A 15621-nucleotide genomic window follows, 5' to 3' on the forward strand; every position below is an offset into this window, starting at 1 on the left:
AATCATTATAATTGAATATCAAAATACGCTTTACAATAGCCTGCAAGTACTTAATCTTTTTGTAAAAGATAGTTGTACGAATTGCATACATACAACTCTTTCAAAGAATACAATACAAATACTGCATTTTAGTAAGTAGTATAGATTATATCAATTTAGCAATTAACTTTTTAAAATGCAGTATTATACCTGAATTTACTGCATTTTAATTAGTAATCACTAGTACTGATTAAATGCAGTAAAAACTGTTTGTATGGAGTTTACATATACTGCGATTTAATTAGCTTTTTACGTGACTGTGTGTGTATACGGAAGTATTTAAAAAACAGTATTTTATTTGTATTTACTGCGTTTTAATCTGAAATCACAAAAAATCCTCGCAGCAAGTGATTTTACTGCGATTTATATAGCAATAATGTCTTTTGAGCGGTAAAATGGGGTCGTTACTGCATTTTCAAAAAACTTTATGGTTAAAAATAAAATACTTCCATTTAACGTAAGATAATGTGAGTAAGCCAGAAATAAAGAGAAACAAATGTAGATTTAGAATATATCAAAAACGGAAAATCACCAAAATGTGCCTTACTGCACTTTAGTGTCTGCACGGCAGTATACTCATATAGATACACTAGAAATATAGATTCACTTGAAATCACCAGTTTTAAACTATTTTTCTAACAAATACTATAACCACAGTATGAATATCGACACCGATATGTAACATCTGACGTCACATTTCGTTTCGACCAATAGTGGCGCGTTTAGTAACTTTGAATTTCCCTCCTTTGCATTTTTTAAACAACATTTTATGGGTTTAAATGATTACCAATTAAAAAAAATACCTTTTGATTATAATGTGAGGATGATAAAGATTACAGAAAAACATATTTGAGATGGAATATTTTTTTTTGCTTATTCCCTATTATGAAGTTGACAGTCAGCTGCCAAACTGCGAAAAAATGAAACGAACACGGCTATTGTCTTTGAAACAGTTACCACAGAATAGATAATAGTACAAGTACAGAAGTCTCACTGCTTTGATGTTTACAAATGCCGCCGTTTTATGTGCCTAATAATTATTATTAACAAACGGACCGCACGCGAGCAGCCGACATTGAGCTCTCTGGCGCCGCGCGAAAGTAAACTTTATTCCACACCTTGTCAGATATCGGATATGCCGAAAATAGAGTTGTAAAAATCAAATAAGTATAAAGTAAATGAATACCGAACAAATTTAAAATCAGTTTACACAGACACGACACCTGATTTTCTTTTGATGTAGGTAATTACTAATTAGGTAAGTCCGCCGCGTTTACGCCGCGTTTAAATTGCATACAAAATACGGGCCGAATACGATGTGTGAGTGTGGTGTGACACACTATTACGTCGCGTTTTGTATACGTTGACATTTGCGGCGGAAATTACTCCGGCGTAATTCAGCCTAGTGTGTTTAGACACATTGAATCGCCCCGACGCCGCGACGTCGGGGAGTCTCCGTATGTACTTGTAGCTCGGCGGCGGAACGGCGGAGTGACACCTCCCTGGATTTACTTCAGAAAAATATTTTATATGGACCGCTTTACAGCTTTTTAAAAAATGTTGGGAAAAAACTTTAATTTCGTAATGCTCTGTGTAATGTAGGCACTTCACATAGCTATTTGTATTTGCTATTGGCTATTTGTTGCATTTGGCAAAATTATTGACGTATACACAAACAAGCAAATAAAGGCAAATACGGCTTTCCACGTTAAATACCAAAATTTTACTTGATTTTGTTTACAGTTTGACAAGGCTTTAAATGAACGTGGGTGGTGGCGCTGCACGTAAAGGAGAACTGTCAAAAATGACGGTTTTTGTATGATGGTAGCATTAGTTCCTTTTTTCGCCACGTTCATTTAAAGCCTTGTCGAGTAGTATCTCTTATTAGTCTGTGGCTGTACTTACGTATTTGACTCTTTTGATGTGCCGTCAAAAACCGACAAAGGTAACGGATACGTGTATTTGGTAATGTATTTGTCAAATAGGCAAATAAGGCCAATACTTGTCAAACGTATACCGTCTACACTATTATAAGTTTATGGTTATTACACTGTGGTCTACACCGACAGTATATAAATAAGTCTATGGTCTACACATGGTGATTGTTTGGTAAATACTGAATACATCAATTATTTGCAAATACAAATAGCCATGTGAAGTGCCTCGGGCCTCCATAATGTTATGTTATTTGTGGTTAAAAACAATGAGATGTATTTTAAGGACTGGGCTAAAAGGACTAGAATCCAGATTCCAGGCCCGTAAAATTTAATAAAAAAAAATGACTTATGTCAAATCACATGTCAAATAAATGAAAGCAAAGCGAGCGCTTAAAATTTAATGTTGTTTTTCAATTTTATTAACATTCTTTATTAGTTTGTAATTTTATCTTTCATTAATTATTTTTGCTGTTACATCAAGTAAGTTTTTTGATCATGTTTTGTTTCCTATTTAATTAATTAAAATAGATGAAAACTTCTATACCAAAGTGCAGTTTGCAATATCGATCCAAATCAGGCTAAATAGGCCAAGCAAAATTTAATCATATGTAGTTTTAATGCTGTATTTATATTGGAGTACGCCCACTTTTAGTATTATTGATAAAGTTATGAATTGTTGTTTAGTTGAAGTAGTCGGTTGCAGTTACCCTCAAAAATGGAATTTAATAAAGAAAGTACTGAGTGTTTGTCTTTCATTTACAGAATGGCGAGTGATAGTAGTTCAGTTTTAGAGCTAAACGATGCTGATGTGACCGACAATGAGGCGCCCAGTGTAACTGACGATGCTCAGGAAGGAGCTCCACTTATAATGGAGCATGGCTTTGATATTGCTGTAAAGGTAAATTGTGATTTCTTAGGTTTACGCGAGTACTACTATTATTATGTTATAATCACTTATGTATCAACGGTTGGACTGAGTTCTTGTGACCACTTCGGTGATGTTGGCCACAGAAAAGCTCCTTGACAAAATCTGTAAGTGATTAAAACATAGGTAAACTGTATTTATTATGTCTGAATTTATTAGAAACTTTTGTAAAGATCATAAGACTTTTGAAGTTTGCTTAGCTTTGCTGCTAAAATAATATGAAGTAATTCATACTAGCTGTCCCGGCAAACATTGTTTTGCCATAAAATGATTTTCCCTGTTTCCCTGCTTTTCTCTTGAACTTTTTTCTGATATTTTTTTCTATAGACCTCACGGAGCCCGAGACCTTTGTAACGAATGCAAAACCGTGTAAATTGGTTTGTGCTTATATTTCCTCTGTTTTTCCCACATTTTCCTGAGTTTATTCGGTTGTATTAGTCTTAACGTGATAATATTTAGCCTATAGTCTTACTCGATAAATGAGCTATCTAACACTGAAATAAGTTTTTAAATCGGACCTGTAGTTCCTGAGATTAATGCGTTCAAGCAAACATACTCTTCAGGTTTATAATATTAGGTAGGTATAGATTTTTTTTATTATCGCTTGACAAACTCGAGTCTCGATATAAAAGACTATGAAAAGTACCAATAACAAGGTCATTATAGGCTCATAAGTCATAACCATGGGACGATGCATGGTATAATATGGTGGTGATGATGATCATTAATGTAATTTGCATAGTAGCATATGCTTTCCGTTCTTAAAACAACGTCGAAACTCCCAAACTTGTATCTATAAAGAATCAGGAGTTCTCTCAGCACCTTCCGAACCATGGTATACCAGGTATACCTCGGTGCAAAATCTTACTTGTTGGTAGCATATGCTTAGAATACTTTTCACGAAACCGAAGTCACCACATGTTTCCCTATAAATTTTGAGGAGTTCCCTCGATTACTTATGGATCCTTCATCAGATCACCACTTTTGTGAATATAATACCAAATTGGGATGATACCAAAAGAAAAATTTTGAAAATCGGTTAACAAACGGCGGAGTAATCGTTTAACATAAGAAAACGAACATAACACCTCCCCCATTTTGAAAGTCGGTTAAAATTGTAGCTTATGTGTTATTCTGATGCATAAGCTATATTATTGTAAAGTTTCATTAAAATCCGTTCAGTAGTTTTTGCGTGAAAGAGTATCAAACATCCACACATCCATACATCTATACATCCAAACAAACTTTCGCCTTTATAATATTAGTAGGATAGTAAGAAGTAGGATTATTTTAGCAGTTATAGCTGTAGACCTTATTTTATTTAATCATGCTATATACAGATAGGGTTACCAGGTCACTAAACCGAAAACTGGTCTGCTCAGCCAGACATACAAGACAAGGTGCTCCAACATTGCCAGCTAGGTATGCTGACTGTATCTGGTGCAGTTCAGCTGTCACTATCTTGTAGCTACACGTTATTTGGAACCGACAATCGAACAAGCTCGTTGCCATGTGACCATACCTAAACCGGAATAGAAATATATTATAAGATACACTATTAATGCATGTTGATTACTGTATGTACATTATTTTATATTTAAATATACTTATATTTTAACTTTATTATATTATGTATAGTTAACACTTGCCCATATTATCCTCAGTTGAATATAAGTACATCGTATTCTAAATTATTATTTTTATTGCTAAATGGAGAAACTAAAAAGGGACTATCGTGCAGCGCAAAGCCCTCGCGCAAAGTAGGTACGGCGCGGCGCGGGCGGCGCACACAAGGCCTTTTGTAAGATTTAGGCCGTGCGCCCATTGCGACTTTTTGTAGCGATGCAGTCGCGATACTGTCGCATATTTGCATCGATACAGTCGCGATGCAGTCGCTAGGTGTGTGTTTTGTATGGAGTTGCAAATGCGTCTAACGCGCGTTAGTAGTGATGCAGTCATGCGCTTCATAGTCGCGCGACTGCATCGCTACTAAAAGTCGCAGTGGGCGAAGGCCCTTAGGTGGACAAAAATATTTTATTCATTAAAATACGCAGAAACATACGTATTTATGTTTATTTATACATAATAACAAAATATAAATACTAAAAACAAAATAAAATTAATATTTAAGGTGGGCTCCCATACAACAAACGATATTATTTTAGCCTTTTTTGCTCGTTATCAATAATGCTAACAGCTAGGCACTTGAAATATTCATAAAGGCCTTAGTTATATGTGTACTTTAATAATTAATAATAATATTTAAATAAAATAAAAAACTGAGGGGGGCTCCCATACAAAAACACAATTTTTGACCTATATTTCCCCTCAGTGCGCGAGTCCGACACGCACTTGGCCGATTTTTATAATTAATTAAATATGCAATGTGAGAATAAAAGAAACAACCATTAAAATGTCAATTTTATTAACTAAATAACACAAAATACAGAGGTTCGGTTTTAATTTACTACAAATTAGTTGGATAACCGCTGTTAACTACAAATCCCTAAACTTTTAAGAGGAGGAGAGTTATAATCATTGTTTTTATTAGGTTCACAAAACCAATCATACAATTCACAATACATGCAAATAAAAATAATATAGTATAAAATGACTAATACTAGGGACATGATGGACAATGTCGAAAGCCTTTTTGAGGTCTGTATAAATAGCATACAGTACCTCTCCTCTTTTATTATTTATTAATTATTATCATCATCGTCATCATCATCGTCATCTTCATCGTCATCTTCATCATCATCATAATCATCATCATCACTGTCTACCACGATATGTTGATGACCAGGAATGGCAGGGGTTTCGAATAAGTCGGTCACCTCTTTCACAAATGGAACTACCCGATGCTTCGGTTTCTCTCTGAGACTTGATATTACAGGGTCAGAAGTAATTAATAAAAGATTGAAAATGTCCGTATTTGTGTTCAGTCTTGAGGTTTTTCGGGCACGAAAAAGACGAAAGTTTTTAAAGTCCTTTTGTCTGACCTCTTGAATATCTTCCGATAGTGTGCCTATCGGAAGAGGCTGAGACTTTATAATATCGGCACCATGTATAAGGACCTTGTGTACAGTGACGCTCATGTAGTACCAATTATACAAAGACGTATATTATGGGTCATTTTCAATAAAATTGTACATGGTTTAAAAAAATGATGTATTTTTTTTATTACTGAAAAGCGATCGTTGAAGCGTATATATATTAAGTATTTATTGAATTATGATAAAACAATATCCAAATCACTAATATCTATATATTATAATATTAATATTTGAATGCATCAGGATGAAACATTTGTTCCCTTCCGAAACCCATAATTATTTGATTGAAAATATATAAAATAAAACAAACATTGCAAATTTAAGTTGTTTAATTAGTTTTGCCTTCTATAACCTTCCTTAAAAATATTATAAATTCAAAATCAACCATAACCAACGTGCGTAGTGATCTTTTAAATTTCCATTACGTTACTCTTTGGACAAGATAGGAAACAAACTTATTTTTTCCTAAAATAAGGTGTGTCTAAGAACTTGGTCCTAAATTAATAATATTAAGAGAAATTAACATAGTATCATAAAATATAAATGAAATCACAATGATATTGTTTAAAGAACTTAGAATATAAAAAATAAAGCTATCAAAAACAGGACAGTCGCGGAATGGACTACTCTGGTAACGGAATAGAATCCTTAGGCCTATGATACATTGTTGTCAATGTTTGTTTTTTTTTTACATTGTTTGTCAAATCAAATTATTACACTGTTGTATGAAGTGTAGTGAAGGCAATAATTACACTGATTTTATTTGTCGAAAATGTTTACATTATTTACAAATATTCTTCACCAAAACATTTTCGACAAATAAAATCAGTGTAATAATTATTGCTTTCACTACACTTCATACAAAACCAGTTCAAGCAGGATATGCATTTTGTTAGGCTAGAAAATGGAACTTTTTTTTTACAAGCAAAACATTCCATGTTGCGGGATACTACTGTCCTAATAGAAGGATTTGTGTTTCGAGATGATACTCTTATATCAGTTAAACATTTTTTTTTCAACTGATTGACCGCTTGACCATCATTTTCATCATTAGTTAAATCGTAGCTTATACATTCATTATCTGAACATAAACTAATATTAAGTATCTGATTCTGTTATAAGTAAAATCGGCAAGTCTGAAATATCTGTCTTAATTATTTCCTTTAAGTTATTGGTCGGATTCAAGTTATTAAAGATGTCATGGAAGTCTTCTGAGTTTTGAGTAATTATACTATCTAAAGATTCAGGCATTTCAGATATGTTTTGTTTACTGGCAATATTACTCGTTGATGGCATTAAAATAGAATTACAGTTTTTATTTATAGTAAAATTTTGTAGAGTGTGTTCCTTACATTCATAACATTTACATACATGTTCTTTATCTATATCACAAAAACAACTCAATACTCTGTATAGTAACCGTAACGAGTTAGCAAAACACAAGACTTGATGAATCTGCAACGTTCCAGGCACTGCTTTGATCGCAACAGGAATACTTTTTTGAATGAGTTCAATTTCAGAGTTTTCTATATAAAAGAATTGTATTGTTTTTGATGTAGATTGTAAGATCGTCAACGCTTGTTTGTCATTTGTAACATCCCGGCCATAAGCAACTTGTTTGTCCAAGGTCCTTTTTACAGATCCCCCTATCCCGTCAGCTACGCCTTTCCCGTGACCACATTCAGAAAAATTCCAAGTACACATGTCTAAGCCCAGCTTCGTGATAAAAAAGTTTAGAAGATGAAAGTTTTTCTTTTGTCTGTACTGGGAACTGGGTCCATCGGAAAAAAAATTTATGCGTTTGATTCCAGGACATTTCAGATTAAGTAAATTAATAACGGGTAAGAGATGAGCCCAAATAGCACTTGGGTCATGACATTTACTGTCGGAAACAGAACAAAAAGATTGTGCACCAGAAGCCCAGTAGATCATGCCACAATGCAAGGTGATCTGATGTTTAGAAGCTCCAAAATGTGTGGCTTGAACCTCTTCAGCCGACTTGCACTCATAATTTTCGCTGAAGTCACATAAAATCAACGCTTCGTTATCACCAAGTTGTTCCATTTTTTCTCGATATTTACGTTGCTGATGTTTCCAATTATATATGTGAATCTTAAATAGAGGTAAATTCTTTTCAAAAAGTTTTATCACGTCTGTAATGATATCATGTTTACGGTTTTTTACTGTCCTTTTTGTACTGATTTGTTTTAAAACTCCATTTTCCATCTTCTCATAGTTATGATCTACTCGTTCCCATTGTTCCCAGTACACTTTTTTAGACAAAGCCTCTCCTTCCAAGGCGTAAACTAATTTCAACTCCTTACAAATCGTACATATTCCGCGCATACATTCATACATATTAGGATCGCAGGTTGTTTTTGAAATTACATCCGTGATCGACTTAACATCGTTTGGAAAAATGTCATTTCTTAATAAACAAGTAAACAACATGTCCATATTACTATGTTTTATGCATAGGCAAGTGTTCCGGCTATGAATATTTGGCGATAGTACGTAGGCAGGTTCTGTTCTCTCCATCTTCTTCTTTGGTCTACCTTTTCTTTTTCTGATAATTCTTGAATTTTTTTATTTAATTCTATTTACATCTCTCTTTTTATATTCTTCGTATCTATCGGGGTCTTTTTTTAGCTTTTCGCGGTACCGTTTCATCTTTTCGGCTGGTGTAAGTGGCATCCTTAAAAACAAAATGTAAAGTTGAGAAGAAACCATAAAATGTAGACCGTATACGGTATTCATATGTGTGTATAGTAATCATAATTAAAGTGCACATAATATTTTGCTAGTTATATGCATAGAATTAGAACGTTAGAAAAGGCATTCCATACAATCGTCAGCGCGAAAATGTGTCACTCTTGAGATGAGTGAGCTCACTCATCTGTGACCAGTGCGCCTTAGGACGCGGTGACAGTCGGACGTGCTTAACTCATTGTTTACCGCGTTGTTTTTCACCACATTTCGCTTCAAAATCCCGTCGTGTGCCTTCCAAAAGTGCAGTAACAACACGAGAAATACAAATAAAGCCAAAGGTGTAATATTTCACACGTAATTACTAAGATTTTATTAATATTTAAATTATTGTCTTCCATTTTAAGAGAAAAATCAAAGCGAAGCGTAAGATGAGCGAAAGAGAAAGTAGTATATGCTATTACTGTAAGACAAAAAGGACGACAATATTTTCTCGATTCGATTAAAGCGTAAAATGAGCGAAAGAGAAAGTAGTATATGCTATTACTGTAAGACAAAAAGGACGACAATATTTTCTCGATTCGATTAAAGCGTAAAATGAGCGAAAGAGAAAGTAGTATATGCTACTACTGTAAGACAAAAAAGGACGACAATATTTTCTCGATACACATTTTGCATGCAAAAACATTGCTACAGTTTTGACGGCATACGTCGTATCTAAGTATTTTGATATCGTTGGTTATATGGATTTCAGCACACTTTATCAAAGTTATACAATGAACTAAATTCTGAGAAAATACTTTGCTGGCACAAATGAAATACTTATTAGGTATATTTATTATTATTATTATTATTTATATTACTCACTATTATAAAATCCTAAGGTTGTGATTTCTTACGTTTACGCGAGTATCACTCATGATATTATAAGGTTTAAACACTTACAGATTTAATCGCGGAGCACTTTTATTAATCCCGACGTTTCGGCCACTTTGCAGCGGCCGTGGTCACGGGTAGACTGAGGTGACAGGCGTCCAATTTATTGAAGTTGTTCAACTACCCGACGATTCATCAATTTTTGTTTGCGTTCCGATCTACGCAGAACGAACTCACAGTGTCATGAAGCCGAGGTGTCCTAGATTTGTGCTTTAGTTTGTTTATCACTGGATCCCAACTAGATGGCAGCACCCAACCAACCAACCAACGTCGGGTAGTTGAACAACTTCAATAAATTGGACGCCTGTCACCTCAGTCTACCCGTGACCACGGCCGCTGCAAAGTGGCCGAAACGTCGGGATTAATAAAAGTGCTCCGCGATTAAATCCGTAAGTGTTTAAACCTTATAATATCATCCTAAGGTTGGTTAAACCAATCGTGCAGTGTACACTGTGCTTAAGGGTTCCATTCCGAAACTATTTGATTCCACTTCTACGTTACCGATGTTTTGGTTTCGGAATGGAAGTCACGGACACTTAGCACCAGCAACATTTTTTACATATTTTTAAGACAGTAAAACAACTTAGAAAGTTAAACAATCTACAAAGTTCGCTAAATACTTATAGAACGCAAAAACATAATTAATATGAGGTATACTATTAAACTTACTTTGTTATGGGTTTCGGTTCGTGGAATATGTTCGTTAGACCATACAGATGTCGCGGTGTTTTTGGCGCCTGGTCACTGCCGAAATGAACGAATTCAAGATGGAGGCCGTTTACTATTAAAAACTGTATTGCCAGTGGTAAAATACAAATTGGGAATGGTAGTTTTATATGTGGGAGTTTTATTAAAAAGTGGTTTCGGAAAGGAATTTTCCATACGAAACGAATTAAGTCCTTATCTATTTTAATGAATTAAATATTCAGGGTTTTAAATATATCGTTTTTGCCGCTTAAAAATAAGTCATTAAATATAATACCAAACATATATCAAAGATTATAGAAGATTATGAACATTCATAAAATATTTCTCATCTAACTTGCTCTATCCTTAGTGGGACACGAAGTAGTACTATCTACTAAAACAATCTTAAATTATGTTATGTTAACTTACTTTTATCTGTGCAACATTTAAAATACTAATAAGTTACCTATCACAAATTATAATTCAAATGGTGTATCTATCAAAGACGCACTATTTAAATTTAAAAAGTAAACTAAAGTCTTGGGACATACTGAGAATACCAATGTACACTTTTTTTTAAAATGACCCATGTATATTTGCTGTTTCGAAGCAATATTTTTTAAATTTATCTGTCTTGATCGCGTACCCACTAGCCAACGTGCTTAAAATAATTTAAAATCTTGAAATTAAATTTTCGTCTAATCCAGTTATACGTGCCACTAGTTCGGGAGACGAAAAAAAACGCCTCGCAGTATTTCCATCGTTACTATTGCCTCCACCTTGTTTCGGTAAGTCTATTACGAGACCCATTTCTTGGTAGAACCTTGTGCTAATTTCTTTTTGTCTCCGTTGAACATTTGCTTTTTGTTGTTCTCCTCGGGCTTGCCACTTTTTTAAATCGAGTTTATAGCTGACATGTAGGAACAGCTCCATACTTCTTATGTATGCATGTAGAACTGATAGTCCATATTTAAATGTGTCTGTGGCGCAGGTTCGTTTATAACCTTTTTTGATATCGTTCATTTCTGTTGACTTGGCCTTACAAATAAAGCAACACTGCGATGACTTGTTATTGGTCAAAATATTAATTATTTTACCGTCGAACATTGTAGGCAACATAATGTATTGTAGTTCAATTTCCATGTCACCAATTTTTAACGATTTCGATTTTAATTTATTAATTTGAGTCTCTACCTCGTTGTTTAGCTGCACTACAGTTTCCTGGCTCTCTTTTAATAATTTAAATGTAAGCGGACGACAAAATCGCGTGCTTGAAGTACTCGACGCCTTCCAGTATACATTATTATAGTCGTCGCATATTTGTATTATTACAACGCTGCAGAGTATGATGTTGCTATCGCCATATAGTCTACTATCACTAAAGTTTTGTTTGTAGATACTATGACCTCCACTCCCATCGAAACCCCACTTGCAAAACACTTTTAATTGCTTTGTCTTTACTTGAGTAAACACATCATTGTGGACCAACATAAGCCTGTCCAAAGTAAAGTCCAGCAATGTCTGTAACTGAACTTATACCCCATCTTCAGATTTTTTTATATCTTCTGGATAACATTTTAGTTTAGCTGCTTGAACTGCTTTGTATGACGGGTATATATCGTGCTTTATTTTCTTGGCAGCTCTTTTGATTCGCAGGTACAATACTAACAAAGGAGGGGCCTTTGTTAGTTTTGTATCAACTATCAAAGCTAATGCTTCATTAGGAGTAAAGGTTACCTTTGATGTTGGTGTTTGGGATCCTTCTTGCATTCGCTTCAAACGTTTAGGCGTGGATGAAGAAACGATCTCTACCACTCGAGAGGCTAACCGTTTCCCTTGCAATCTCAAAGACTTTTGAGTCGCTACAAGCAGCTGTTGGTGGTCTTTATGAGATAGGAAACGTTTAGGGTTTGAGTTCTTTTTGAACTCTCTTTAAATAGTTTAGGAGTTCGGAAACGTTTCGGGTTTGAGTTCTTTTTGAACTCTCTTTAAATAGTTTTCTGGGTCGACCTCTTATCCTATTTGTCGATTCTATCACTTGAGAATGGAAAGGAATATTGAATTGTTCATCAAATCAGACCCGATGCTTTTTGAAAAGAACTTGAACAATACGATGACATTGGCGATATCTTGTAAACATGTTAGTCACGAGGGACTTGATGTTTTTTTGCAGCTCCTGGAAATAAAAAATTAAGTAAACTTTAATGTACACTTCATAATATGCCTACATATAATACATACCTAACCCATGTTCTCAGCTACAACAGAACAGAATATTGTATTCGGATACTTATATAAAAATGCTTACCTGCTTATTTAGTTTTTGCTGAAAATTTTCAGGTATCTTGTTAATGACATAGTCAATCAGAGATGATACGCATCGTGATTGTGCTAATGCTAGATATCCTTTGGTTTGAAGGTGCAAAAATAACTCTCTTCGGGTGATTAATGTTTCATTTCGTTGCCCTTCCCCCAAAGTTCCTGTTAAAAAAAAAAATATTAAAAAAACTTGCAAGTATTTGCAGCTAATTTATCTTGTATTCGATAGCCCACATGTTTCTCCAAATATGGAAAGCAAAATTATTCTTTAGCGTTCTTTACCAAAACCTATGTAGGACTGTGGGGCAAAAAATATCCATTTTTTAGCGATTCAATTGTAACTAAGGATTATGAATTATTAAATTATTTTTTTGTATTACTTAAAACTATAATCAAAAGTACTTACCACAAGCTTGATTATCCATATTGAAATTATTAAATAATTCGGTTCCAACCACAAAATATTTCACTTCTAAAAGCACAGAAAACACAACCGCTCAGAATAGTCGTAAGAAACAACTAAGAAAACAAGTTTCTACCTGCTATTGTATTGTTTGCCGGGCGTGTTTTGGCCGTTTTTTTTGTCTATTGTGTAGTCAAAAGGTAAATGAAGTGTTTGCCAAAGAAAAAACAGCTTAATTTACATGTACCTAAAATTCTTTTTGTCCACCTAAATCTTACAAAAGGCCCTGTGTGCGGCGGCGAGCGCGGCAGGTGCAACTTGCCTCCCGTCTTCTCCGGGTTCGCGTCGTGATTAAGTTATTGAAGTTATTACATAAAGTACACATATACAAAGTACTTATACTTAGCAATTAGTACACAATATGTTTGTAGGTATATGTATATTATTTTGTATTATATATTTATTAAAAGAGGACTGATGACTTGTGTGGTCTGTCATTCACCTGACAGTCTGGATCCACTGAAAATCAGGGACTGCGAACCGCGGTCACTACCTGAGTGGATGCCAATTCAGTTTTTGATCATTACACTCCCTGCCTTGCTTCGTTGGATTTTGAAATCTTGTTAATTATATGCATAATATTTTTGTATTGTCGTATACACTACACACTGTAACATTTACTTACTATGGAATGTGGATTGTTTTGTATTCTATATCTGCAATCTTGTACTTGTACGTTAAATTTATTTATTATTGTCTTTTAATTGTATTATTCTTGTGGTGTATAATGGTCAAAAAAAGAGGAATAAACGTTTTTTTCTTTTTTTTTTTTTTTTTTTTTTTTAACTTATTTTGTATACTTAATAAAACTGAAATCTTTTAGTTTACCTAAATTCTCAATATAGTAGTTTTGTTGAAGCATTTCAACACCGTGGTCCGCTTTGCGGACCGCGGTGGTCCGCCTTTTGCCTACCTCTAGTTTAACCCATCAAGCCTCATAAGCTCACCTGTGAACGAGACCCAATCGAATAAGAAAAAAAATCCAAGAATCCACGATCGAAGGATTAATCTCTATATAGGGTTGCAAGGCATCCGGATGAAGCCGCACACAGTCAGGTTTTTTGATTGCGTGTCCGGACAAAATTAAATGAAGTCCGACTTTAGAAACTATAATTTTATATGAAATCCTACTTTAAATAGATTTTTGAAAGGTCGAATCTCGAACCTCAAAATATTGTAATGTATTTTATAGCAAGTATTAATTAAAACATAGATAAGGTATACATATACCTTTATTAATTAAAATAATATTTTTAAGCTACATCATAGGACAAGTGTGTTTTTTCTGGACCTCGTTAAAATTTCCAAACAGTATCCGGACCCCACCTAAAATAACTTGCCGACCCCCTGGATTAAACCAATAAAACAAATTAATACTAAGGTTTTCAAGAATGTTTTTTTCAATACCCATAATGCTCAAGAGTAATAATTTTGTTAATAAGTGAGGTTTATTTTAATCAAAATTCACTGTTATTCAGTTTTGTTCTTGTTGAGCGACTTGGAACTCTCTTGTGCAATAACAAAAATATGACATAGAATTTTAAACTAGAATGACAAACTTTCTTTTCTGAAACAGATAAATGTAGCACCTTCATAGTGGGTATCGCAAACAATATATTATCAATTGTTATGCGGCAGCCGGCTGCCTCTTGGGGATTGGTGGGTTAAAAACATACAGTTAAAAAATCTTTTGTTATTATTAACATTTTAGGAGATTATATTACAAACTTTTGCAGGTGGATTGTCCAATGAAGCAGTTATCAACCTTGGAAACATATGTTACTTACCGGGTGAGGTCTGTGTGTGCCCGTTGGCCGACTCCTCCGTATGTTAGAAGACGCTACAACCATTTTAAGGTAATTTTAAATTTAATTTTTTTAGGCATGATAACAATATACATATATCGTGTGTCCCAACACTGGTGTCCAATCCTTTAAATGTTATGAAATATGGCATTTTTTTATGGACAAAATGACTGTTTTTTTGAAAAAAAGCGAAAGAAGAGTAAAAAATAAAATGGCTGCCATGAGAGAAATCTCATGGCAGACAGACTCCGCGGCTCTTATACTAATTTGACCAATACCTCATGTTAATTTCTGCACATAAATAATATAAAATCGGCTAAGTGCGAGTTGGACTCTGGCAATAAGGGTTCTGTAACATTGTGTAGCAAAGAAAGCCAAAAAATTGTGTTTTTTGTATGGGATTCCCCCTTAAATATTTTATTTAAATATTTATTATTATTAAAAAAGATACAAATAAGTATCTTGTAAATATTTCAAGTGTCTATGTGTAGCCCTATTATCAATACCTGTATCAGATATTTAGCCCTGGCTAAAAAGGCAAAAAATCCCCTACCCTACCTACCTACCCTTCCCGCGCGCGGTGTCCATGCGTCGGGTAAATAATTATTTAACTTTAAGCTACATTTACTCAGTGACCTATTAATATTTTTTTTCATCTAATACAGGGGTTCCCAAACTTTTTTGGTCTACCGCCCACTTTGAGAACAAATTATGTTTGAGCAAAATTTGCTCAAACATAATTTGTTCT

The 15621-nt window shown here is 34.2% G+C and overlaps 1 protein-coding gene across 1 annotated transcript in view; it reads left to right on the forward strand.

Annotated features, from left to right (window-relative positions):
* The first annotated feature begins 2351 nt into the window (after positions 1-2351).
* The window catches only part of LOC121725651 (sorting nexin-7-like), a 147598-nt gene continuing 134328 nt past the window's right edge, over positions 2352-15621 (forward strand). Inside the window, exons 1-3 of the mRNA XM_042112685.1 lie at positions 2352-2456; positions 2739-2874; positions 14805-14924. Of these exons, the coding sequence (XP_041968619.1) occupies positions 2740-2874; positions 14805-14924 (255 nt within the window). The 5' untranslated portion in view covers positions 2352-2456; position 2739. The remainder of the gene's footprint in view (positions 2457-2738; positions 2875-14804; positions 14925-15621) is intronic.

This window comes from Aricia agestis, chromosome 3, assembly GCF_905147365.1.
Source record: "Aricia agestis chromosome 3, ilAriAges1.1, whole genome shotgun sequence".
In the NCBI taxonomy this organism is placed as follows: Eukaryota; Metazoa; Arthropoda; class Insecta; order Lepidoptera; family Lycaenidae; genus Aricia; species Aricia agestis.